The following is a 24,436-nucleotide window of genomic DNA, read 5'->3' as shown; positions in this document are numbered from 1 at the left end:
ATCTCACTCCTGATATATCAAAGCAATCTACACTTCATGATCATGTCCATTATTCTCTCAGGATTAAGAGTTCATGCAAATAGAAGTCGTGAGATTTATTATTCATTTGACAGTCATTAGGAGAATAATAAATCTCACAGCGGTCCTGTTCAATATGTCTTAACTCTTAAAACATATCAACATATCAACTAGAAGTCTTCACTTCCATGATCAAGACAAATCATCTTAGTTGACACGTTATAGTCTTCGCAGATGAAATGCCCAATTTCATCACCGACTACGAACTATAAATTCTGAGTTTACAAAGAACTTGTGATTTACATCTTCTGTGACTTTTCACATAAATCACATACAATGCATCTCATGGACTATATGATAATGTCTCATATTCATGTTACCATTATTTTAGATAATAATAAAATAACTTTATCAACCACAATATTAAGTCATACATCATGTCATACATAATATCATACATAGCATCATACAATAGGATTTAAGGGCACCAATCCTAACAGTGGCGTGTGAAGCTGAAGATGGAGGCTAGATTCTTGGGTTTTGTGTATTTGGTTTTGCAAAAAGGACTGAAAACAACTCAAAATCTAAAGGGGGACTTGAATTGCTTGATGGCTCGATTCTATGGCTTTTGATGGCGGCGAGGCAGCAGTGGAGAGGAATTTGTGAGGCCTTGTGGAGGTAGTGAAGGTAGTGGTGGTCTTGAGTTGAACAATGTTGGTGGTGAAAGCAACGATGGTTTAGAGATGGTGAAGGGAGAGGCAAGAGAAAGATGATAAATTGTTGGCTTTTTTTAACCGCTGGATCACTTTATTTCCATGTGTCACTCATCTATTTTACAATGAGAAGAAACTGCAGATTTCTAAATTGGAGATAATCCTCTCCCGTTTTTTCAGCATAACTAACCATAGTGGGTCAAAAAATCCAACCCAACCCGACCCATTATAAGGGCATAACCTAACCCACATGGGCTAGGTTGGACCATGGGTTGAAATTTTTTTTAATTGCTATTATTATTAAACTGAACATTAGAACAACACCACCACAAATTATTTTAAATTTTAATAGTGCTTCAAAATTCAAGCTAACACGTGAGATAAGAAGGAGATTGAAATGAGAACTTAGGGTTTGGTTTTTATTTAGGAAGAGGAGGAAAAAAGTAAATAAAAAAAAATGTTTAAAAAAAAAAAAAATATATATATATATATATATATATATATATATATATTAAATATAGGTGGGTTGGGTTAGGTTACCCAAACCCAACCTAATCCACTGCAAAAAAAAAAAAAAAAACCACAACCTAACTCAACCCACCAACCCCTAAAAACTGACCCAACCTAATGGGTTGGGTTGGATCAAGTCGATTTTTGTGGATTGGCGAGTTGGCTGCACACCCTTAGAAGTAAATAAGCCTATAGTTAGTACTCTCACCTATCTACGTGGGGGACATGAGTAAGATTCTCTTAGGGTCTGTTTGGTTGGAAGGGTGGAAAAGTAAGAGAATAGAAAATGGTGGGAGGATAGAAAATATTTTAATTTCTCTCTTTTTTGTTTGGTTGGGAGTGGAAAATTGGAGGGATGGAAAAAATGATTTTGTATAAATTTATTCATACACCCCTATTAAAAAATGATGGCCAATTAATACAAAAAAGTGACAAACAACAAAAAAAAAATAAAAAGCAATCACCAAATTTATTAAAAAATAAAAATCATGTCCCCAAAAAAAATCATGTCTAGTTTAAAAAAAAAAAAAAAAAAACTATAACACCCATAGCCCATAAAGAAAAAAAAAAAGACAATGTCCAAGAAAGAAAAGAAAAAAAAAGGAAAAAAAAAGGCAACGCGCCCACCACAACCCTAGAAATCAAAAAAATGAAAAAAAAAAACAAAAACAAAAACAAAAAAGCATCGTCAGGAAAGAAAAGAAAAGGAAAAAAAAAAAGGAAAAAGGCAACGTGCTCAACACCAAAAAAAAAAGGGGAAAAAAAAAAAGAAATGAATTGGATATGGACATTTTTGTCCATTAAGTAGCCTCATTTTCTTCTTTTAATTTAATCTCCATTTTGGAGAGAAAACTTTTTGATGAGCCTAGAGAAAACACCTGAGTCCCACCATTTATTTTCTTTCTTTTCCGCCCAACAAAACACACTCAAAAAAGTTTCATTTCCATTTTCTTTCCAAAGTTTTCCATCCACCCTATCTCACCTCCAAACAAACACACCCTAAGGAATGGATTGATGATCCTATCGTTCTTTATAAAAAAAAAAAAGATTCATAGATGTTTCAATAGAGAGCAATCTAGAAATATTAAATGCAAATCGGAGAGATGTACAAAGAACTAAATAATTAGAACTCCCTTACCCTTTTTTTTTTTTTGAGAATCATTACTCTCTTACCTAAGTGGACATGTATATGATTCTTTTTTTAATGAGTTCCAATTAGCAAAATTGATAGTCTCTTTCATCGAATAAAAAATCCGGGGTTCATACTTTGTCTACACTAGAAAGCAACTAGTGTCTTAGCTTTTTTTTTTTTTTTGGTTGAGAAACTAGTGTCTTAACTTGATAATAAGAGAAATTATCATGAAATGAACATTGTATATTTAAATTCTACCATATCAAATAAATAAATAAAGACATTGGCCCACATATTGATAATTTGATATACTAGAGCAATAAAGAACAATTAAGGAAGACTATTAATTACATATAAGTAACTACACAGAAAATAGTTACTACCTACACATAACTTAGATTGCAAAAATAAAAACATATAGGTCAATACAAATAAAGGACATGGGTCCTCGTGGGTTTTAATTAGCTTAATTATTAAAGTTTTCGATAGTTAAATAAGAGATTTGAGGTTCAATTTGTGCATACACCAAAAAATTGATTAATATGTTTGAGTAACAGATATCATTCAAAAAATATATATTAGGTTTGGAACACCCGTTATATCCAAAGACCAACAAAACATAAAACATAAAATAGTCTAGAATTACATACCAAAAAAGAACTTGAGATGGAACTAATTCTTAAGTTTGCATTTTTTTTTTTTTAATCTCAACTAGTTGGCATCTTTTAGTGTTTACAAGGCATTATAAGTTTCAAATCCCCCATTGTGACTATTGAATTATAAATACTAAAAATTTAAATTTAAATTAAAAAATACAGATGCAGAGAATATATATTATAATAAAAGACTTAAAAACCGGTTATTGTATGATTTAATTAAACTGGTTCAAACATGTGAGTTCACAACTCTTAACCAACATTCTAGGTTCATTGTTATCTAAAAAAAAAAAAAATCTAGGGTCATCATTAAGAGATTCATCTTTGTTGTCTGGTGTGTGCAAAGTGTACTATACACTTTAGGGAGAACAGTGTATTTAAAAGTTTTGGGCACTACCTTATGGGAGTCTTAGGTGGCAGACTCATTGGTATGAGGTGTAACAAACACATACCTGAAAGTCCTAGATTCAATATAACAAACTATCGATCCAAAGGGTTTCTAGAGTAAAATGAACCGTAGGTCCTAGATTTAATATAACAAACTATCAATCCAATGGGTTTTTAGAGTAAAAACTGCAACACTCCCTTCTTTTCTTAGGTTTGTTAGTTTAAAAAAGAAAAGGGGTAGGGACAACGTTTGGAGATAAAAACAGAACACTGGCTAGTTTTCATTTTAAGATTATTGGTTGAAACTTCAAAGATAATAGGAGACTTCCATCTACCATCTTTGCAAGCAAGAAAAGAATTGAATTGAAAAATGACACGTATCTCTCTATCTATGGGTATATACTAGTCCAGAAAAACCACGTTTGAAAGTTGAAGTTGAAACTTGAAACAGAAGCCGCAACGAAAAAGTAACAGAAAAACTGAGATCTCTTTCTTCCTCTCTTCTCTTCCATTGTGCAACAGAAAAAGCCGTTGACCCTAAGATCTAGGAAGTGAGTGACTCACAAAAGCTTCAATCTTTTGGTAAGTTTTCTCTCATCCGTTTTCTGAGATCTAAAATTTTCTTATTGCACAAAATTTTGTATTATAGACACAGAAAAATATGAATAGCGCTTATTCTTCAATACCCAAAAGATCATATTTAGAATTACAATCCCACAATGATTCTCAAAATCTTAGATCTCCTCCCATAACCCATGTCAATTTGGTCCCTTTTGATGATGAAGAAGGAGTTGGTAATGGTTATTTACATTCCTCCAACGGTTTACATAACGATGATGGTTTTGATGAAGATCTTGGTCCTGAATTTGATAATCATCCTCTTATTGATACTGGGTCTAAAACCGGGTCTGGGATTTCTGGGGCTGTCTTTAATTTAACTACTACCATTATTGGGGCTGGGATTATGGCCTTACCGGCTGCAATGAAGGTTCTTGGGTTGGTTTTGGGGATTTTTGTTATTGTCTTGATGGGTCTGCTGTCGGAATATAGTGTCGAGTTGCTGGTGAAGTTTTCGGTTTTGGTTAAGGCCTCCTCGTATGGTGAGGTTGTGCAACATGCGTTGGGGAGACCGGCTAAAGTGCTATCAGAGATTTGTATAATTGTGAACAATGCAGGTGTGTTGATTGTGTATTTGATTATTATGGGGGATGTGATGTCGGGTTCGCTTAATCATATTGGGGTTTTCGATCAGTGGTTGGGGCATGGGGTGTGGGATCACAGGAAGCTGTTGATCTTGGTTATTGTGGTGTTGTTACTTGCACCGCTTTGTGCATTGGAGAGGATTGAATCATTGAGCCTGACTTCAGCTGCTTCGGTGGCTCTTGCAGTTTTGTTTGTAGTGGTGGCTTGTGTTATTGCATTTATTAAGCTTGTTGAAGGGAAAATTGAGTCTCCAAGAATTGGTCCAGATTTTGGGTCGAAAAAGGCTATTCTGGATTTACTTGTGGTGGTTCCAATCATGACAAATGCTTATGTTTGTCATTTCAATGTTCAGCCTATATATAATGAGCTTGAGGGGAGGACTCCTCAGAAGATGAATCGGGTAGGTAGGATCACAACTGTTATTTGCATTGTGGTCTATGCCTTTACATCCGTATCAGGGTATTTATTATTTGGGCAGGGTACAGAATCTGATGTGCTGACCAATTTTGATAAGAACCTTGGGATTCGTTTCAGTTCAGAATTGAACTATATTGTCCGGGTTGGATACATTTTTCATTTGGTTCTTGTTTTCCCAGTAGTTCATTTTTCGCTACGTCAAACAGTGGATGCCTTATTGTTTGAGGGGTCGGCTCCACTTTTAGAGAGTAGGAAGAGGTCTTTAGGGTTAACAGCAGTTTTGTTGGTACTTATATATTTTGGGTCCACTATGATTCCCAATATTTGGACAGCTTTCAAGGTTACAGGGGCAACAACAGCGGTGTCATTGGGTTTTATATTCCCATCTCTTATAGCATTAAGGTTAGGTCAGCAAAGGGGTTGTTTGAGCTTTGGGGAAAAGTTCTTGTCCAGGTTGATGTTAGTATTTGCCATATTAGTTGGCATTTTTGGAATGTTCGGCAATATATATAGCATCGAAAGCCAATCCGAATGATCCTTTTCATAATGATTTGAGGGTATTGATTTGGATATTTTATGCAGATTAATGGACAAAGCGTCTCTGTTTAAGGTTTATTTTTTGCCCAATTTGAAAAATCTAATGAAATTGGGTGATGATGGATCTTAAACACAATGCTTCAGTATGTGGTGATTGAAAGATCAGAGGAGTTTGCTTATGTTCCAGATAGAATGTTCTTTTATGCTTCAGAAGAACTGTGACAAGGTAAGCTGACATGTCAGAAATGTTTTAGAGGAGAGTACATTGATATGTCCACCACATGCAGGTTGTACTGTATTCTCAAATTGATTTATGTCAAAATTTTCTTAGTCCCACATTTATTTTTTTAACAGGGGATGCTGTTGTAAGTTGTAACTGTATAATTCAGAAATAATACTGCTGTTTAAATGAATACTTCACTTTTATTAGCAAGGATGAGTATTTAATGAGATTATTCTTTTCCGTTTGGATTAAAATGAGTTGAGAACCAATATAAACATCGGCAATAGTGAGAACCTTTTATCATATCTATCTCTCCATAAAATCAACAAAAAACTGTATCCTCTAGTCTGTAATGTTGGTTGTGATGTCTCCTTCACTAAAAGGGTTCTTATGAATGCGTTTGGTCAGCTTTCACTGCTACACATTCCCTTGTCAATTTTTTTTTTTTGTTTTTTTTTTTTATATATTATTTTTTTAAAATTTCCTTAAGTTCATCATTATCTGTTAGTTCGGGTTTTGGAATGCTTAAAGATACCAGGTGAGACTGATTTTGGTAGTCAACTGATTGCTGCCAATTCTATAGGGGTAACTTTGGATTGTCTGTGTGGATTTTATTACAGGCCTTTTAGCATTTCTATCCGAGTAAGGAAATGTTGTTATGGACCTTTCATCTTACGAAACCAAGCATGGCTGGGATTTGTGCAGAAATCAACCTTTCATTGTCAAAGGCTAATTGGATCCTATTCCTGGTCTGGTCTCTGCTGTTGAGACAGTTGGGAGAGGTTGGGTGGGATGCTATATATTATGACAATTAGTTTTTGGTGTAGAATCATTGAACTGTGATGGAGTTAAGCTTCCGTCAAGTGAACTGGCATGAAGTGGTCATTTTTGGAGACGTGTTATGTTTGTGTCATGTGCAATATGCATTGGAGCACCAGATGCAATCAAACTCACAGGGATGGATTTACCAGTTATTTAGTGCTGGTTTGGTAATATTTGAAATTCGACAGTTCACTATGAAGTTAAGCCAGAAAACAAGAAGAAAGTAAACTGGTTAAGTGCCCGTTTGGTTGGGCTTTTAGGGGCTGAAACGCAGCTTTATGTAAAAGCTGGGTTGCTTTGGGCGTTTGGTGAAGCAAAAACGCAACTTTTGGGTAAAAGTTGCGTTTTGAGCCAAGGCAAAAACGCCCAATCCGTTTATGGAGGTTTGAAGGTCTATAAATAAAAAGTTCAGCAGCGTTTTCAACTATCCATTGGGCGAGTCCGAAAATTACCAAATTACCCTGACCTTCATTCCTCTCATCTCATCTCTTTGCTCCGCTGGGTGAATCTTCTTCCTCTTCTTCTGCTTTCTTCGTCTTCTTCTTCGTCTTCTCTGCTTCTTCCTCTTCTTTTGCTTTGTTCGTCTTCTTCGTTCGTCTTCTCTGATCTGTGTGTGTGTGTGTGTCTGGAGGAACTGAAGATAAGAAGATCAGGAGATAAGGACGAACAAAAGATGTGGAGGAGAAAAAAGTGAAAGAAAAAAAAAAGAAAAAAGAGTTTTTGGGTTTGGTTATGCAACATAGAAGAAAATATAATGAGTAAGAACACAAATTATTTTACAATTTTTTTTTTTTTTAAAGTTGTGATGTTATAGAGTATGTAGTGGAGAAAAAATTATGGGTACTAGAACAACTCATTTAAAAGATAAGTGTTAATAAATTTTATTTTACAAAGATTAATTTTAAATTAGTATTGTGAAAATATTGTGACATTTTATTATATATCTAAACTTCTTAAGTTAGTACTATTTTTTTTAAGAAAAAAAATAGTACTATTGACATAATATTTTTATAATAATTTCATAATAAAGTTTATATAGTAAGTTGTTATTAGTTCTCATCTAGATGTACTAGTGACATTTTTTTTTTCCTACTATTAACAACTTGTTATATAAACTTTATTGTGAAATTTTTGTGAAAATATTGTGTTCATAACTTGCATTAAAAGAGATAATTAAAACAAAAAATTCTTTTTATATAGACATTGTCCTTTTTAGTAATTTACCCTTCAAACGGCCACTTTTATAAGTGCTAGCCAAACACTCGCTTTTTCAAAAAGCACTTTTTAACAGTTTTTACCAAACACTCAGCTTTTTGAAAAATCACTTTTTCATTATGCACTTTTTAAAAACTCAACTTTTTCATTATGCACTTTTTCAAAAAGCCCAACTAAACTCACCCTAATTCAGATGACACCTAAAAACAATGGGCGTTAACGAGGAAAATGGAACTTGGAAAGTCTAAGCTTGGGGGGTTAAAGTGAGTACACTCATTGACATGTATTTGTTTGTGCTGGTTCAGTGGATAATCTAGTTCAGACCATCATTTTGGCCTAGTTGTCCTCTACCCTTCCTGATGAGCCGAAGTCTTCTGCAAATCTGGAACAACCTTGGCCATAAGAACTGAAGATAATGCTTGCATTTCAAATGTAATCCAAGTTGCCATAGAATAAGAATTTTGTTGGAAACGGAAGCATTGACCATAACAACAATAAAGCATGCATGCAATGCAGCTGAGATAGGAATAGAATGCAATTGTTACAGTAGTAAAGAGGGCAAATAAGCCATTAAAACAACTCTTTTCGTAACTGTTATATTTTAAAATTTTTGAATCAAGGGCAGTTAAGGAATCATGGGAACTATAATCAAGGATGAATTCTTTTAGAATTACAAATACGAATTTAGGTCTCTTATCTTTGCTAGCTCTACATTAGAATAGTGAAAAAGGAATACATGTGATTGGCCCAATTTTTAAGAAATTCCTAGCCAACCTCAAAATTTTGAATCAACATTTTCTTGTTATTGTAATGTTTGCATAACATCGTGTATAGAAAAAAAAAAAATCAAAGGTAACAACGTTTAGTTTTTACTAGGCAGAAGAGGCGAAGAATAGGAGCATTCATCTTACTACATCAGGATTAAAACAATGTACAGTATACAATACAAGAAAGAATAAAAATATGCTTGGACCCCTAACCAATGTTCAGCTAAGGGAAAGCCAAAATTTGAAAAACTCATATCTCAATAAGTCATTTTTGACTTCTATTCTATAGTCGGCAGAACCAGAACTAGAATCTGAACTTAGTAAAACCTAATTTCCTTGTTAAATTATGAAGTATCAGACTTGTAATTTTGAGGCTTTCGTTTGTCTAAGATCACAAATACGTGATGTTTAATCCAAATGAAAACAAGCCCACAGTGGTGCATTTCAACTCCTGAACCCTTTGGTTAAACTTAAAAGTGAAGGTGTTCAGTGCCTGAACTCGCCAATAATCCCCGAAAGAACACAAGCATCCCTTAAATGGTGGAATATACTCCCATCTCGAATAACAATCTTGCAGTGGCTAAAATTGGAAACAAATTTCTTAAATGAGTGATCACAAATTCAGAGATTCTTCATTATCTGAATTGGTGTTCCATTTGGCATGCACAAGATCCCATAGGCAATGGCGAGCTTCTCACCATGGTGGATAAGGTCAGCTTGTTTTTGCTCCTCTTCCACATCAGGCAGAACACAAGATCCCTTAAGGCAGTAGTGTAACTTGTTCTTGATCTGAATCCAGCTGATACCTGGTTCTTTGCTCACTCCCCTATCTTTCATTGATTGCCTTATTTTTAAAAATGTGTCCCACATACCTTGAGATGCATAAATATTTGGATGCAAGCTACAGCTTCAGAAATTCGTCCTGCTCTCCCGTGGAGATCTACCATACAAGTATAGTGATAAACCAAAGGGGTAATTCCATAATCTTCGCTCATGGAATTAAAATAGGCCCAACCTTTATCCAAAAACCCTGCATGGCCACAAGCGCATAGAACCCCAAGAAAATTGATTTTATTAGGAAAAATCCCTAAGGCTTTCGTTTGTTCAAAAATCTCAATCGCTTCTGTACCTAGTCCATTCTGTGAACAGCCACCTAAAACTGCATTCCACGGGACTATGTCTCGGTCAGGCATTTTTTCAAAGGCACAAAGACCATCCAGACTCCCACACTTAAAAGTACATTGTTATAAGAGCATTACAAACAGACAAGCAAGAATTAGTTCCAAATTTGTACACTAGGAAAACGATTAGTTCCCCAAAGCTTGGCTGCACCAAGGCATGCACAAGCACTGAGGAGGCTAGTAGCTGTTAGTTGGTTTAGACCTCTAGCTAACATGTGAACGAACAATTTAAAGGCAACATCTCCTTGCCCTGCTTGCTCATAAGCTAAAATAACCGCAGTTCATGAGACCACATCCTGCGAAAGCCTAGAAATGAGTGAGTTCCAAGAAACAATATCCCTCACTCTCTTTGTACTAAAAACTTGTGAACTATCTCCTATACTTTTGCACTTTCCATACATAGAGATCAGCCAATTTCCTACAAAATAATTGAATTGACACATTGTTTTAATGGTCAGTGAGTGTATCTGTCTACCCACCTCAATATCTCCAATGTCTGAACAATCAAAGGGAGAACTAGTAAAACTGGACTGATTTGGAACATTTCCAGATCTATGAAGCTCTGTAAACACACTCTGAAGCTTCTCTGCTATGTCCATTCTGTACAAACCCTTAAATCATGGCAAACCACGAAGCAGCATTTTGCACAGGGATAAGCAAAAAGATACCTTTTGCTTCTTCATTCATTCCATTCTGGTCATACGCAGCAACCATAGCATTCCGTATAACCACATTGGGGTTGAGAATCTCATCAAGTACGCATCTGGCTTCATATATCATCCCCTTTTGAGCATATGCAGTTTCAACAGTGTCATTTAGCAACACCCTTTACTGGATCCCTCTCATAAATTGCAATTGCTTTGTCCAAACTATGACATTCTGCAAATGCTAAAATCATTATATTGTGGTCCATGAGTACTCATTCCTTTCTGGCATCATCTCAAAAAACTAAACTCCAAACTACCAATCCTAGTATAATCATCCAAAATGGCAGTCCCCACAACCACATCGTCTTGATTGCCAGTGTCCTTAAAGTCTCAACCAACTCTAAATCATTCAACCTCATTACCGCTAATAATGCCACAACCAACACCGCCTGGTCCAGTCTCACCCCACTGCCCACCATCATCAAAACACACCCCACGCTACTCTGTACTCACTTATCTCAATAAACTCGGATACCATAACCATCCAAGACACCAAATTCCTCTCCCCCATTTCCGCAAATAACTCATCTGCCTCCCTTATAGTACTGCAATGGCAAGAGCGAGTAATCATTGAATTCGATGACATCCTCGAGCACTCCTCAAATCACTATTCTGCACATAGGCACTAATCATAGCATTCCAAGAAACCACATTTCGCTCAGGCATTGCCTTAACGAGCACTCGGGCCTCATCGACGAGCCTGAATTTGGAATACTTAGTTAACAAAATAGTCCAGGTTCTCACATTCTTGCCTTGAAACGCACTGAAGAGAGTTTGTGCCTCGTGTAAGAGACCGTTTTGGGAGTACTCAGAAATCATGGAATTCCAAGAACCCAGGTCTCGGTGAGGCTTTGATTGAGTCGAACAAGTGGCGTGCCTCTGCGTCACATGGTCAAATTTTTTGCTCAATTTTCTACCTGTAATGCCCTAAGTTCTGTTCGGTTGGAAGAGGGGTAAAGTGGGTGGATGAAAAAGTGAGAGGATGAAAAATATTTAGTTTTTCCTCTTATGTGTTCAGTTGGAGAGGTGGAAAAGTGGGAGGGTGAAAAACTCTCCCACTTGTTCGGTTTGAGAGAAAAATAGAAGGATGAAAAATGTAATTTATATAAATTGACTATTATACTCTTGTTACATAATAGGTAAGAAATAGATTTATTTGTACTCATTACATAATATAAAATTTATCACATCATATATATAAATTTATATTATTATTTTTATCATTATAATGTAAAAATTAGATTAGGTAACGTTGGAAAAAAAAAACGAACGTTCAAATAAGGAACGTTGAAAAAAAAAAAAAAAGAACGTTCTGGTAAAGAACGTTGAAAAAAAGAGAGAGAAGAGAACGTTGAAAAAAAAAATAGGTGGGAAGAGGGTATTTTTGTAAAAGTGCCACCATAACACTTTTCTCTCCAGATTTTCCTTCCGATTTGGAAGAAAAAAAAATATGGGCTCAGAGAGAAAACTTTCTTCTTGGTTTTCTCTCCTTCCTATTTTCCTTCTCCAAATGAACAGTGGAAAACAATATTTTCTACTCTATTTTCCTTCCTCTATTTTCCATCCTCCTTATTTTCCAGCAAAACGGACGGACCTTAAGTGTTGGAAAAATAGGATGGAGTGAATAAGAAATTGATATTTTCTATGTTCACTTGAACATGTTATTATAAGTGGTAAAAATCCAGAGTCCCACATTGAAAAGAAAAGAGTTAATATATGAGTTTATATACTCATGAGTTGGACATTGAGTTGGGCTTTTGGCATATGTGGACTGGGCCTACTTGTCCAAATAATAATATTTTATTATTTTAATTTTTTGAGTCAGTTAGTCTTTGCACAACAGTTTAAACAGAGAGCCTGTTCAGTAACGTATAATTTTTACATAATTCCTCATTCATAAAAACTTTTTTTTTTGAGAAAAAACTCTCCTAGTGAGAATATTTTGTACATTTCATTTTGTGTCAAAGAGAGAAAAAGAGACCTTGAGTAGTTCGCATAGCACGATATTGTATGCTTCGTTTTCGTGTTGTAGATCATTTTATCCTGGAAGGCAGACGTCCGTGAGTTTCAAAGCACCACAATAATTGTGTGAGGGGTGAAATCTGCTTTAAGAAAATTGTGTCAAACACAAGACTTGACCTGAATTGTTCATCCTTTACGCATTTGGTCTCTGAGTTGTTAATTATTTTGCAGATTTCTTTTTATATATATACTTTAAGTATTTGTTAATTGCCTTTGCCTATCACATTTATTTGTGTTATTACTTATTTTTAGATCTGTGTATTATTCCTTTTGTTTTATCACAAAAGTAAATTGTTGAAATATGTCCAACACTAAGTCCTTGACTTAGTCTAAGCCAACACCACACACACTACGGGAAACACTTAGAATAGATTATATAGGGACTCACACACATGACACACACTGTTTACAGAAAACCAACCCCCAACTTTTATTACTTAATATCAAGTACGAAGGAAACCCTTTAAAAGCCAGGAGAAACACAGAATTCTCCCTAAGGCAAAATACACTGCTGTTGACACCCTGACAACATTAGGGTCATATACATAGAAATAATTGCTATGGCAGCTACTGCCTAGTTACTGCATGGATCTTGGACAATCTGCTACTTATGGTCTGACTTAAGACACCTTGAATTGACGCTGTCTTAGTTTTCTCTCCACGATTTCAACCCCTACATAGTAGGTTTGAACATTAAGAAAACCAAAAACTACTTGGTAATTTCCTGGTAACTACTCCTGCATATCAGCACATGCACAACCCATGTCTCAACAGATCATAGGGCTTTTGCCCACCATTCAGCAGCCCACACAACATCTGAATAAATGTTTTCAAATGTTTGGCCCATGCCTAAGTTGTCCCCCATCAGCCAGCACAACCCACATAACATGCCCACATGCAGCACATACTAAGTAATTGCTATTAGCTTACTAGCATCTATCCATGCATTTAGCCAGCACTCACCAGCCCAATGCCTTGCACACATCATCTATTTGCACATCCTCATGTAGCCCAACCCTGCCTTGCACACAAGCAACCAAGCCTACACAAGCAATTAGCAACTAGGCCACCAATACCATGCACCACCAAATAGGGTCAACACCACCTATTGATGCTCATTATAAAACCAATTATGCCCACCATGGCCCTACTTTACCATGGTCTTGGGACATCATATGGAGCAAGGTATCTCCACATGTTGCCCCCTCAAACTGCTCATCGTTCCAACTCAAATAAGGAGGTTGGGCATGTCCCCCTTGAAGAGTCTTTAGGAGCATTACTAATCTAGCATGAGAAACCATCAATGTATTGAGAAAACATGAAGCCAAATATCTGGCCTAATGCTGCCCAAGCATCATCATTCATCATGCCATCATTAGCAATAAGTAAAGCTCCTATCAAACCACCCCACCAGAAGAAGCCGACCTCCTCGTCGGTAGGGTAGCTTCAAATGCCTTCACTTCCTTTTCAAACTACCATAGTGTTGATGCATTCTCCCAACTTGCTTCTAATTCAGTTGCCCCTTTCCACTTCACTAAGTAATGTGTTATCATGTTTCCTCCCTTTCGATAGCCTGTTACCTTCTTGCTAAGAATTCTGTCTACTTCATGGTCAAACTACACCATGATAGTAGGTGGAGCACGCCTTGTCTTATTCCTTGCAGGATCTTCACTATCCTCGTGGTAAGGCTTTAGAAAACCCACATGAATCGTTGGGTGAATCTCCAATCTTTCTAGTAGTTTCAACTTGTAAGCAATATTGCCAATTCTCTTCACAATTTCAAAGGGACCATCATACTTTGGAATTAAGCCTCAATGCACACTCTCACTTCTAAACTTCCTCCAAATTTGTGAAGTTAGTTTCAACAGCACTTTGTCCCCAACCTGGAACTCAAAAGGTCTCCTCCCTTTATCAGCATACTTCTTCATCCTTTGTTTTGCCTTCAACAAATTGTATTATTCTTTTTGTATCAACTCTTGCTTATTCATAGCAAACTTGTATGTTGCAGGATATCTGCCCCATGAACGCTGTTTTACTATTCCCTGAGGAGTCAAGGGCTGCTACCCCATTGCCAACTCAAATGGATTCATCCCAATTGAAGAAGACTTATGCAAATTATAGGCAAATTGCATTGAATCCAACAAGTCTAGCTAGTTTTTCTAACTTGCAGTCACAAAGTGCCTCAAGTAATTTTCCAATACAACATTGATTCTCTTGGTCTAACTATCTGTTTATGAGTGATTAGCAGTTGAAAACTTCAACTGTGAACCCAGCAACCCAAACAAAACTGTCCAAAACTGACAAGTGAAACAAGAGTCTCTATCACTTACTATATCTTTAGGCAAACCAAAGTACTTCACCACATTTTTGTAAAACAGATCAGCAACCACTTTTGCTGTATAAGTACTTGGTGAAGCAATAAACGCTGCATACTTTGAAAATTGATCGATAACTACAAACACTGAACCCATCCTTTTCACTTTAGGCAACCTAGTAATGAAATCCATTGAAATAGAAAACATGGATTCTCTAGAATAGGAAGTGGTTGCAACAAACCAGCTTCCTTTAAGTTATCCCCTTATCTTGTTGACAAACGAGACAAGTTTTGACATTCAACTCAATGTTCCATCTTAGGTCAATAGTAAGAACAAGACAAAAATGCATTCATTCTTTCCTTACCAGGATGTCTTGCCCATTGTGGATCATGAGTCTCTTTCAACAACTCTCTATGAATCTTTCCACCAAGAACATACAGCTTACCACCTTTTGCATACAGCAACCCATCCTCAAGCCAACAGAGACGCACTAGACTTGCAGTCACATCCTACACCAATTTCTGGTAGCTAGCATCAAGCTTTGAACTCCCCCTAGTCCTTTCCAAAAAATCTGACTCAACTCTGATCAAGGCATCAACATACTCTTGCACTTGTTTGTGGCTAAGTGCATTTGCTACTTGGTTGTACTTGCCAGGTTTGTGCTTCCACAAAAAATCATACTCTTACAACAACTCTTGCCATCTAGCTTGCTTAGGGGATAGCTTCTTCTGTGTGTTGAAGAAGGTGTTAGCCACATTATCATTCCGCACCACAAACTTAGGCCCCAACAGATACGCTTTCCATACTCACAAAAAATGTACCACTATAATCGTCTCTTTCTCATGTTCCAAACACTTCCGTTCTTCTTCATTCAGTTTCCTACTCTCATAGGCAACTGGATGCTTTTCTTGCACCAACACACCACCAATTGCTTTGTTAAAAACATTAGTATGGATTTCAAAGGGTAACTCAAACTCAGGCAAGCGCAGCACCGGCTCATTGACATAATAGCTTTAAGCTTCTCAATAGATTCTTGGCATGCATCTGTCTACACCCATTTCTTATCCTTTTTCAATAAATATATAAGAGGAGCAACCTTTTTTGGAATATCCTTGAACAAACTTCCTGTAATAGTTAGCCAATCCAAGGATAGACCGCAACTTAATCACTTTGCTTGGTGGAGGCCAATCAAGGATAGCCACTCATCCATCTTCACAAGACCTTTCCTAATTTTATGCCCTAGGAACATAATCTCTTGCTAGGCAAACTCACACTTCTCTTTTTTAACATACAATTGATGCTCTCTCAATGTAGACAATACCTTCCTAAGATGTTCCAAGTGATCCCTCAAGGACTCACTACATATTACTATGTCATCTAAGTAAACCAAAACAAATCGGTCTACAAACTCATAGAATACATCATTAATCAAATTGCAGAGTGTAGCAGGGGTATTAATTAAACCAAAAGGCATATCTAGAAATTCATAGGAACCATAACAAGTTACAAAAATTGTCTTTGGTTCATCCCCTTCAGCAATCCTCACTTGCCAATAGCCCAACCTCAAGTCCAGTTTGGTGAAGTAAGTGGCCTTGCACAATTTGTCAAAGAGGTCTTGAACCAAAGGCACCAGATACTTGTTCTTTACTGTTGCTTTGTTCAAATCTCTATAGTCCACACTTATTTGCAGCAAACCATCTTACTTCTTTTGGAACAGAACTGGAGCACCATAAGAAGCTTTAGGGGTCTGAATGTAACCAGTATCAAGCAACTCAGAAAATTGCTTCCTCATTTCAGCCAACTCAATAGGGGACATTCTGTTGGAAATATGCATGTACGCAGCGGAAAAAATAACGGATCTACTTCATTCGCAATTGAAAACATGCACTATGTAAGTTTCAGAATACAGAATCAAGAGAGTGTACCTTGGTGTAGTGAATTTCAAAACCAAAGATCAAAAGTTCTCGGGAACACGTTCAATCTTCACTCCAATCCCACTAACGCCTAAGATGTGTGGTCTCTCAATCAGTTTTTGTTCAAGGGAGAATGAGAGAGTGTCCAACACTCACATACACACCATTTCACAATGATGTCTCTCTTTTTCATATTTTAAAATTATGTATATTTCTCTCCTTATAACTGATTATCTAATTGGGCTAGCCTTTTGGGCCTTTCCAATTGGGCTTTAGTATGTGGCTTGAAGTGGGACTAATAGGGACTAATAAGACACTAGCTCTAATGGGTCTTGGGTTTTTTTGTCAACTCTTGACAAGTCCAAAATTACCATTAACTATATTTAATACTACTATATAAATATAGTTGCACTCTAGGCCTTATTTATAAATTATATCCCAAGATTTTATTATACATGCAACCATTTCATAAAATATTCGTAGTAATACAAAGTCATGAATGTAGACTGCCACTTTGTAAATTACTACATCTTATCCTTGAGTACCCAATTTAATCCTTTAAAGTTGTTCAACATATATTTATGAGATCCAATTTCATAAATATATACTTTAGTAACTTCTTAAAAAAGTGGTTAGGCCTAACTCTCTGAATAACTGAATTTATTAAACTTATCTCAAGAGAATATTTTATATCTTTGTTAAGAAACTATGAATTCCATCTTGAGAATACATGTTCCATCAACACTAAATATGGCTGCCCAACATACTGAGATTTTGACCGTTACCTTAGATCTCACTCCTGATATATCAAAGTAACCTACATTTCATGATCAGGCTCATTATCCTTTCAGGATTAAGAGTTCATGTAAATAGAAGTCGTGAGATTTATTATTCATTTGACAGTCATTAGGAGAATAATAAATCTCACAGCGGTCCAATTCAATATGTCTTAACTCTAAAGACATATCAACATATCAACTAGAAATCTCAATTTCCATGATCAAGAAAAATCATTTTAGTTGATGCATTGTAGTCTTCGCAGATGAAATGCCCAATTTTATCATTGATTACGAACTACAATTTTAAGTTTACAAAGAACTTGTGATTTATATTTTTTGTGACTAAATCACATAAATTACATATTATGCATCTCATGAATTATATGATAATGTCACATATTCATGTTATCATTATTTTAGATTTTAATAAAACAAATTTATCAACCACAATATTAAGTCATACATCATGTCATACATAATATCATACATAACATCATACAATAGGATTTAAGAACACTAATCCTAACACATTCGATATAGAGCCTTCGAATGAGGCTTTGAACTAGGAACCAACTCAATCTTGTGATCAATAGCGCACCTTGGGGCAAGGGTCTTATGTAATTATGGTGCCATTACATCACTAAATTCCTCTAGCAGTCTAGCAACAACATCTAGAACTTCAACAAACTTGTATTGCTTGACCCTAATCATTGTAGCCAAGTAAGTCATCTCCCCTTACTTTAGTCCATGCTCAAATTGCATGGTTGACACCATTGGCTCTTTCCCTTGCTAATCTTCCTATTTCCTGACATACGCCTAGAAAGAACATAGCAGGGCTGCCTCTCATAAAAAATAAGCATCACCCCAATGAATGGCAACAAAGCAACTCTTGCTTCCACAAAGAACTCATCACCCAAAATTACATCAACATCATTCGATTGCATGATGAGGAAATTTGCATTTCCTGCCTGCTCGCCAACCTTAAACTTCATACCAAAAGGAATTTCAGAAACAAGTTTTGCCTCAGAGTTCACTGTCTTGATCTTACTTGGACACTTACTCACTTTCAAACCAAGTTGTTGGACTATACAATTAGCAATGAAATTGTGGGTAGCACCAATATCAAGCATAGCTTTAGTCCCATTCCCGTTCATCTTCACTTGAACATAAGACTACCCCTGAGAAGTACCTTTTGCACTAAGTGCATTCAACAATTGTAAGGGGTTCACATGGTTGGGAAGTTATTCATCGAAATGCCCTCTATCATCGTCAGCAACAATGAAATTGAGCTTTTCATGCTTAATGTCACCAAAAATTACATCAAAATCATCCAACTACATGATCAGTAAATTCTCCTTTCATGTCCACTTGCCAACGTTAAACTTCACACCAAAAGCAATTCATGAAATAGGTTTTGCCTCTGAGTTCACTACCTTGATCTTACTTGGACACTTGCTCACTTTTAGACCAAATTGTTGGACCATACAATTAACAATGAAATTGTGGGTAGCACCAATATCAAGCATAGCTTTAGCCCCATTCCTGTTCATCTCTACTTGAACATAAGACAGCCCATTAGAAGTACCTCCTGCACTAAGTGCATTCAATAATTGTAAAAGGTTCACACGGCTAGGAACTTCTTCCTCTGACTACCCTTTATCATCTTCAGCAACAATGACATTAAGCTTCTCATGCTTAGGGCAATCTCTTGCTCGATGAGGGTCATTGTAGATAAAGCAGCCTGCATTAAGTTTTGGTTGCTCTTTTCTTTGTTGAGAGTTGGAACTTTCACCTTTGCTCTTACTACCCCAATTTTTCTGCTGCTTATCCTTATTCTTCTTGCCTTCTTTTTTCTTCTTGTCTTTGCCTTTGTTCTTAGACTTACGCTTCTCATCATCCCCACTAGGCTTAGTGTATTTGTAGTCCACTAAGGCATCTATAATAAACATAGCAGCAGACAGATCACACACAACTTGGCTCTTTAATTCCAACTGTGCCCAAGGCTGCAACACAAACATGAAATTGAACAACTTGTCTTCCTCAGACATGTTCTTGATATCAAGCATCAAAGATCTGAATGTCTTGACATACTCTCGCGTCGTACTAGTGTGTTTCAATTTCTTCAAGGAGTCTCTTGCAACCCAAGCAATATTTGTAGGCAGGAATGAATCCTTCAATTCTTTCTTTAAGGTACCCATAAGTCAACCTTCCCTTCTAGCACCATCTGCATCATTTTCCACACGAGTTCTCCACCATAACTTGGCATCCCCCAAAAGATACATGCTAGTGATAGTCACCTTCTTTTGATTAGGTATCTTAGCAGCCTTGAAGTACTACTTCATGTCCCAAAGGAAATTCTCCAAATCCTTGGCACTCCTAACACCATTAAAGGGTTTTGGTTCAGGCACTTTCACTTTTGTGGCCATGCCTCCCTCCCTAGAAAGACCACGAATTGCCCTCTTTAACAAGGCAATTTTTGTTTCAAGTTTCCTTGTGTCTCTCTTGCTGCACTGCTCTGGGCATTCAATGCAGCATTCAACTCTTTAATACGTATAAACACAACATCCCTCTGTTTAGAAAGTTCATTCCTCACCACTAAAGTTTCTGTAGAAAGTGCATTCAATCTGTCACACACAGAAAGTTGTTCTCCCTATGTAGAAACCCTAAGTATGGTTTCCAAGATTGTCACTCCTGCCTTGGTGTTCAAAGACATTGCAACCTGGCTCTAATATCAATTATCATAGGGTCAAATTTTTCACTTAATTTTCTGCCTGTGATGGTCCTACGTCCCTGACTTGGTCTCAGCCAGCACTACACACACACATACTGCAAGAAACACTTAAAACAGATTATATAGGGACACACACACACACACACACACACACACTATGTTTACAGGGAACCCACCCCTAACCTTTATTACTTAATCTCAAGTAAAAGAAACCCTTTACAATCCTGGAGAAACACACATAATTCTCCCTAAGGCAAAATACATTCTGCTATTGACACCCCCAACAGAATTAGGGTCATATACAAAGAAATAACTGTCATGGAAGTTATTGCCTAGTAATTGCTTGGGTCTTGGAGAATCTACCACTTGTGGTCTGACTTAGGCCACCTTGAATTGATGTTGTCTTGGTTTTCTCTCCACGTTTTCAACACTTACATTGCAAGTCTGAACATCAAGAAAACCAGAAACTGCTTGGCAACTGCTCTTGCATATCAACACATGCATAGCCCATGTCTCAACAGATCATGGAGCTTTTGCCCACCATTTAGTAGCCCACACAACATCTGAATAAAATTTTGGGATGTTTGGCCCATTCCTAAGCCATCCCCCATCAGCCAACACAACCTACACAACATGCCCACATTCAGCACACACACATTAAGTAACTACCATTAGCCTACTAGCATTTGTCTGTGCATTTAGCCAGCACCCACCAACCCAATGGCTTGCACATAGCATCTATTTGTGCATCCTCATGCAGCCTAGCCCTGCCTTGCACATAAGCAACCAAGCCCACATACAAGCAATCAGCAACTAGGCCACCAATGCCATGCACCACCAAATAGGGTCAACACCACCTGTTGATGCCCATCATAAAACCAACTCTGCCTACCATGGCCTACTCTGCTATGGCCTTAGGGTATCATATGGAGTAAGGTGTCTTCACATGTTGCTCCCTCACACTGCTCATTGTTCCAACTTGAATAAGAAGGCTGGATATGTCCCCTTTGAAGAGCCCTTAGGAGCATTACTAATTTGGTGTGAGGAACCATCAATGTGTTGAGAAAACATGAAGCCAAGTGACTGGCCTAATGCTGCCTAAGCACCATCATTCCTCATGCCATCATCAACAGCAAGTAAAGCTCCTAACACTCTATGACACGACTAAGTTTGGAGAGGTCTATGATGGTTTTGTTACATTGGAAAAGATGAGTTTTTTGGAGAGAAAGAATAATAGTGAAAGAAACGACATATCATCATTGAACATAGTGGGAGATGTTGGAACTGATCTCTCACTTTGAGAGGAATTAAGTCACTTTGTACTTTGCTAGCCACAACACACACACACACACACACACATTCAACGAGAGTAAGTGAGGGGATAAGAATCGGTTAATAAATCATGTTTTGATAATAGTTACTTAAAAAAAAAAATAAGTATGCAGTACAATTAAAAATAATCACAATTGTTATATATATATATATATATATATATATATATATATAAATCATAATTATATAGTTCAAATTATACATGACATTAGCTTACACTTTTTTATAAAATATACATTTCTAAAATATGTAATTTCTATAAGGGCAAATAGTTGAATCTTAATAGGAAATCGAAGGAATAGAATCCAAGTACTTTATCTAAGTTTTGTTCATTCTAAAATATGTAATAGTTTCTCATTACTTTATCTAAGTTTTGTTCATTCTAAAATATGTAATAGTTTCTCATTATATATATATAGATATGATTTATAAGTTAATTGGATTTAAACTCTTAGGTTTTTGCACCCAATAATTCACTTGTCACAAAAATTAAAAAATTAGATGGACATGCGGCAAAAATTGGACTCTAATTGATTTCCAATTTAAAATCTCATTGGACTCTTCGATTTTTACACTCAATCTTTTTTGGTACAAAAATTAAAATTTAGATGGGACACATGGTGCAAAATTAAGAATTCAATTTTTTTTAATTTAATTGAATTTTCTCTAAACTTTGGCTTTTAATATATATATATATATATATATAAGAAACTGTAAAAAAAAAATCATTTTTTCTTTCATTCACATAAAGGCACTTGTTAACAAAATTCAAAAAAAAAAAAATTATTGATCTATTCAACTCATTGTTATGGAGATATAATTACTAATATAGGTAATTATATATATATATATATATATATATATATATATTAGTAAACAATAATACTTATTAGAACAGACAAGAAAATAGTAATATTAGCGTTTTAGCTAATTGTATATGGGTCATATTAACAGTTGCAATTTTTTATCCTCATTTTTATGGGGTGTCAAGGCACTTTCAACTTACAATAGAGTTTTTTATTAAATTTTTCCATTTTCTAATAGGCGCAAATACTATTTTGGTCCTTACATTCTCAAACCATAGTCAATTTGGTCCTACATTTTGGTAGTAGCCAATTTGGCTCTTGCTATTTTCAACGTAAAGTCAATTTGATCCCTACCGTTAAATCACTAATGGAAAATAACTATGTGGCAAACAATGTCTATTATTAGGACACTTAGGGTTGATGTTGCTTATAAAGTAATATTAATAAACAAAAAAAATGTCACCTCACTTAAAAATATATAAAAAGTAAAAAAACACAAAACGAAAAAACAAAATTAATTCCTCAATTAAATCAAAAAAAGAAAAAAAAATCCCCATAAAGTTTTTTTCTTTCACTTTCTTGCCAACCAATCACACAATGCATCCAAAACAAATCATCTCTAATTCATTTTCTCTTCTTTTCTTCCACTTTCCTGATAACCATACACTGAAACCCATCTGGATATCAAATTCCCCAAGAATAGCTATCGGCCACCACTAATCATCCACATCCATTAAAACCCGGTCACACCGCAGCAACAAAACCCAATTGAAGCCATGCTAGAAACCTCAAATGATTACAACCCATTCGTAGCAACAAAACCCAAATCAACTTAAAGCAAAATTTTGAGACCCAAAACAACCAACTATGCTACAATGAGAGAGTTTGTGTTTCAAGTTCATCAAATCTCAGTTTGTTTATTGCGCAAAACTGGGATGACATTGCCATGACTAGCCATGTTTGTTTGCGTGCATGTGTGTGTAGGTTTGGTGGCTAATAGAAGACTTGTGCGCTAGCGACTTTGTGTATCACTGAAATTATTTCAGTGAGACCCACAGGTCTTGTGCTGCGTTTTGCGTTTTTTGGGTCCCATTACACTGTTTATGAGACTTACAAAAGTCATCCAAACACAAATTTCAATATAAATTTGAGTCTCACAACAATATTTATATATTTAAAAATTATTTTGGTATAGTGTTTTCAGGAATAAATTTTCAGTTTTCAACAAATAAGCGGTATCCAAACACACCTTTAATGGCTTGATGCTGTGGGGGGTAAAAGCTCTTGAATAAACGTTTGGGCTTTGGGCTTGATTGGCTAGTACCAATTTGTTTTGATCAGGGCCTCTAGGCCCACAAGTTAGTCTGCACTGTAGAGGTCCGAGGAGTTGTCTGAGGAGGAGTGCCTCCTCGGACAGGCCCAACAATGACCCTGAGACTTGCTAAATGGGTTAGAGGCAGGATTCTAGTGAAACTGATGAGTAAAAGGATGATCCAAGCACTCTTTAGAAGCAAGAACGTGTGAGAAATATCTGAGGAAAAAGCTGCTACCACCACATTAAAAGCCCTGCATCTACCTCTCTAGCCGCATTAATGGGGAAATGACCTCTGAACAGTAGAATTCAGCCTTCCTGCTATTAGTTGAAGACTTCGAGAAGGTGATGGATGGGACAAGTATCTAAGGGGAAGATTTGTATGACACGTGGATGAACCAGTGAAGAAGAAGAAGTATATAAGGAGACGAGAGAGGAAAGAGAGGGGGACCGGCTCCTTAGCTAAAAAAAGAACTAAGAATTGTAAACTTTGGCATAGAAAGAGAATATTTATACAAATCGTTCTCGGCTTACATCCGAGGTCTCTTTTTCATACTTGTTTATCATTTGCATAGATTGTGGCACTCTAGCTTGTTAATTGAACTTCCAACATCCCAAACCTAGGTTTCAAATCCATACTCTACAAATTTCGTTGTATAAGGCTCATTAGGCCTGAGCCCAACACTTGTTTTTGGGTCCGGGTACAATTGTGCACTTACAGATGCTATTGCTAAATCT

General features: G+C 36.3%; 1 protein-coding gene, 1 long non-coding RNA gene and 1 pseudogene across 2 annotated transcripts; 2 read left to right on the top strand and 1 right to left on the bottom strand.

The window, feature by feature from the left end:
* Positions 1-3,561: 3,561 nt before the first annotated feature.
* On the top strand, positions 3,562-5,991 carry LOC142633345 (uncharacterized). The gene is made up of 2 exons (XR_012843888.1): positions 3,562-3,998; positions 5,619-5,991. It is a non-coding gene; the product is annotated as an uncharacterized LOC142633345 (long non-coding RNA).
* Positions 3,998-5,991, top strand: LOC142633344 (amino acid transporter AVT6E). Its single transcript, XM_075807563.1, has one exon. The coding sequence runs from the start codon at positions 4,078-4,080 to the stop codon at positions 5,569-5,571; it is 1,494 nt and encodes a 497-aa protein (XP_075663678.1). The 5' UTR covers positions 3,998-4,077; the 3' UTR covers positions 5,572-5,991.
* A 3,000-nt stretch (positions 5,992-8,991) lies between these two features.
* LOC142635039 (putative pentatricopeptide repeat-containing protein At3g23330) lies at positions 8,992-21,508 on the bottom strand (annotated as a pseudogene).
* Positions 21,509-24,436: the final 2,928 nt, after the last annotated feature.

The sequence above is a fragment of the Castanea sativa genome, chromosome 5 (assembly GCF_040712315.1).
Source record: "Castanea sativa cultivar Marrone di Chiusa Pesio chromosome 5, ASM4071231v1".
NCBI lineage: Eukaryota > Viridiplantae > Streptophyta > Magnoliopsida > Fagales > Fagaceae > Castanea > Castanea sativa.
The sequence above is the reverse complement of the archived record's forward strand: the minus strand, read 5'-3'. Positions and strand labels throughout refer to the sequence as shown.

Bases quoted from the DNA above. Each gene is read 5' to 3' on its own strand.
- LOC142633344 (XM_075807563.1), top strand. From the start codon at position 4,078: ATGAATAGCGCTTATTCTTCAATACCCAAAAGATCATATTTAGAATTA.